Source organism: Penaeus chinensis, chromosome 4, assembly GCF_019202785.1.
Source record: "Penaeus chinensis breed Huanghai No. 1 chromosome 4, ASM1920278v2, whole genome shotgun sequence".
Taxonomy (NCBI): Eukaryota; Metazoa; Arthropoda; class Malacostraca; order Decapoda; family Penaeidae; genus Penaeus; species Penaeus chinensis.
In genome coordinates, this window is record NC_061822.1 from 40,074,577 (window position 1) to 40,077,076 (window position 2,500).

A 2,500-nucleotide genomic window follows, 5' to 3' on the forward strand; every position below is an offset into this window, starting at 1 on the left:
AGGGACTCTCGAGCAAGCCTGAGGGAGAGACACGTAATATGTTGACTACCCTTCTTAGCAGATTTACAAATATGTTCATTCATCGATGCCAAAAAAATGTATACTACCAAAGATTGCAATGCATTAAGAAATACTGAAATAACGAGAACCAGTTGAATATGCCGAGAAAAATAACTGTAACACACACCTCCCCGCAGACATCGCCTCACTTCCGCAGCTTCATACATCATCCCTTGGCCGTGCAAGAAGTTAAAGCTTCCTCCCATGTCGGGCAAGGGAGAATCGAACTTTCCGGAAGGCGATTCTAGGTGTATAGGACACCAGATTGGATTTGCCACCTGATATGCAGTAACGAAATAGAAGACTGGTATGAGGGAAAGGACATTAGTGAGTCTTAACATGTTTGAGATTTTTTTCTGGTGCAACTATTTTCCTCCTAGACATTTACGCCTTTACATTTCTGATAACTAGATAAGTGCAAGAAGTGGTATGTAATATGATTTTGAGCATATTTACAATGGAGCACTTATATCGTGTCACACTTGAATCAATACTGGATACATTCTCCTTTAAAAACGGCAAACAAGCATAACTTGTAAATAAAAATCAAACAAATACCTTCAGAGTGCCCTTTGTACCAATGACAAGGCCTTCACAGGGTAATTCGCACCGAAAAGAGCAGTTTATAGTAGCAACCCTTCCCTTCGAGTAGACGATAGTAGCACTTGTTGTTGCATCGACGCCCTATGAAAAATTGTGGCAAATTTTTCAGTGAAATCACGATGCAGAATTGAGAAGCGATGAAAATTTGTCAACAGATGAAATACACACTAAACATTATCATTAATATGTTTATAGCAATAAAAATCCTTATATTACCTCTTGTTATAAAGGTGTTCAAACATATGGAGCCCATTCACGAAAATAATAGGTAGGCCTCCTTATGTAATTACAAACAGTATGATGCCAATAGATGTCTTCGTTAGTCGGATAATTTTTAATAGTGGATTTGTTTGGCTACAAGAGACTGCAAAGCTAAAGTTATAAAGAAACCACAAACTATATTCTTGCATCCTAAGCAAACAAAACTGTCTCCAACTGTTACTCTAAAATCCCTTGTTTGACATATTATTATGCTATCTTTCTTTGTAAATGTGTTTTAAGTACCCACCAAATGAACAGAGAATAGCAAAAAAAATATAAAGTAAATGAGCCAAAGTATGAATATTGATTATGATGAAATAGCAATATACACCCACAAATATTACGCTAATTACTGATACAAACAAGCGCCGAATAGAAGATTCTAAAAATTCCTTACCTCTTCATTCAGATGACCAGCAGCTACCACCTTTTCTGGCCTCTCGCCCCCCATGACCAGCGAAGCAAATTGGACGCAGTAAACACCCAGATCCAAGGTAGCCCCGCCTCCGAGCTCCTTTTTCCTTGAATACGAGTGAAAAGTCTTCTCATGAGTTCCAGTTAACTATTTGAAATTATATTCTTGGTTTGTACTAATGCTGTTTCTTTTAGTTGTGTAATAAATAGAATAATAGATACTCAAGAGAGTTTGTGTTTCATAAAACAGGTTTAAACATACCAAATCAATCGATACTTACAAAACGCGGTCTGTTCCTATGGGCAGGCCGAAAGAGCAGATTACCTGTACAATATCTCCGATTTCACCAGCATTTATTCTCTTCATCATTTCCTTGTACACTGGGAATAATCTAGACCATACAGCCTGTAGAACGGTTATTTTGGTTAGAATCAGTGATTGTTCATTCCAAACCATCTTTAAATAGTATGATCCGGGTTATCGATAAACTCTTAAAATTATATATTTATCAGGGTTTACTATAGTATGAACAAAATAATTTTCATATTATCTAGAAAATGATAGCGAGCGTACACACACACACACACACACACACACACACACACACACACACACACACACACACACACACACACACACACACACACACACACATGACGACCTCCTAAAGCCTACATTTTTTTTTTTTTCAGATCAGTAGCTTTTTTCAAACTAATTCATTGAAATAAGAAACAAAAAGATCACTTTTTAAGAATATAGATAACCCTACGTGTCAACGACCAAATACACATGCTACACATCTCGCCTGAATACCCACCTCCATCAAGAAGACCTTCTTCTGGCGAGCAAGGGCCACCAGCTCCTTCGTCTGCTTAACGTTCATGCATAGGGGTTTCTCGCACAAAACGTGCTTCCCAGCGTTGATCATCATTTTAGCCACATGAAGGTGGAACGGGTGAATCGTGCCAATGTACACAACCTCTGTGGCGGATCAGGATGAGCTAGTTTACTTAAAATGAAAAGAATAAACCCCAGAAAAGGGATAAGAAATCCTTCATTCACAACAAAAGGAAATACACAAACATCTCATCACAGCCCTTACCAACATCAGGGTCCTTAGATAACTCCTCATAGGATCCATAAGCCTTTTCGGCGCCATGC

General features: G+C 38.3%; 1 protein-coding gene across 2 annotated transcripts in view; it reads right to left on the reverse strand.

The window, feature by feature from the left end:
- LOC125024952 (trans-1,2-dihydrobenzene-1,2-diol dehydrogenase-like) overlaps positions 1–2,500 on the reverse strand; it is a 44,375-nt gene that overhangs the window by 329 nt on the left and 41,546 nt on the right. For both annotated transcript variants that reach the window (XM_047612750.1, XM_047612751.1), the window contains exons 2-8: positions 2,442–2,500; positions 2,157–2,320; positions 1,620–1,744; positions 1,322–1,445; positions 619–744; positions 188–338; positions 1–18 (exon numbers count right to left, since the gene is read on the reverse strand). The exon at positions 1–18 is cut by the window's left edge and continues 329 nt beyond it; the exon at positions 2,442–2,500 is cut by the window's right edge and continues 149 nt beyond it. In XM_047612750.1, the coding sequence (XP_047468706.1) occupies positions 1–18; positions 188–338; positions 619–744; positions 1,322–1,445; positions 1,620–1,744; positions 2,157–2,320; positions 2,442–2,500 (767 nt within the window). The remainder of the gene's footprint in view (positions 19–187; positions 339–618; positions 745–1,321; positions 1,446–1,619; positions 1,745–2,156; positions 2,321–2,441) is intronic.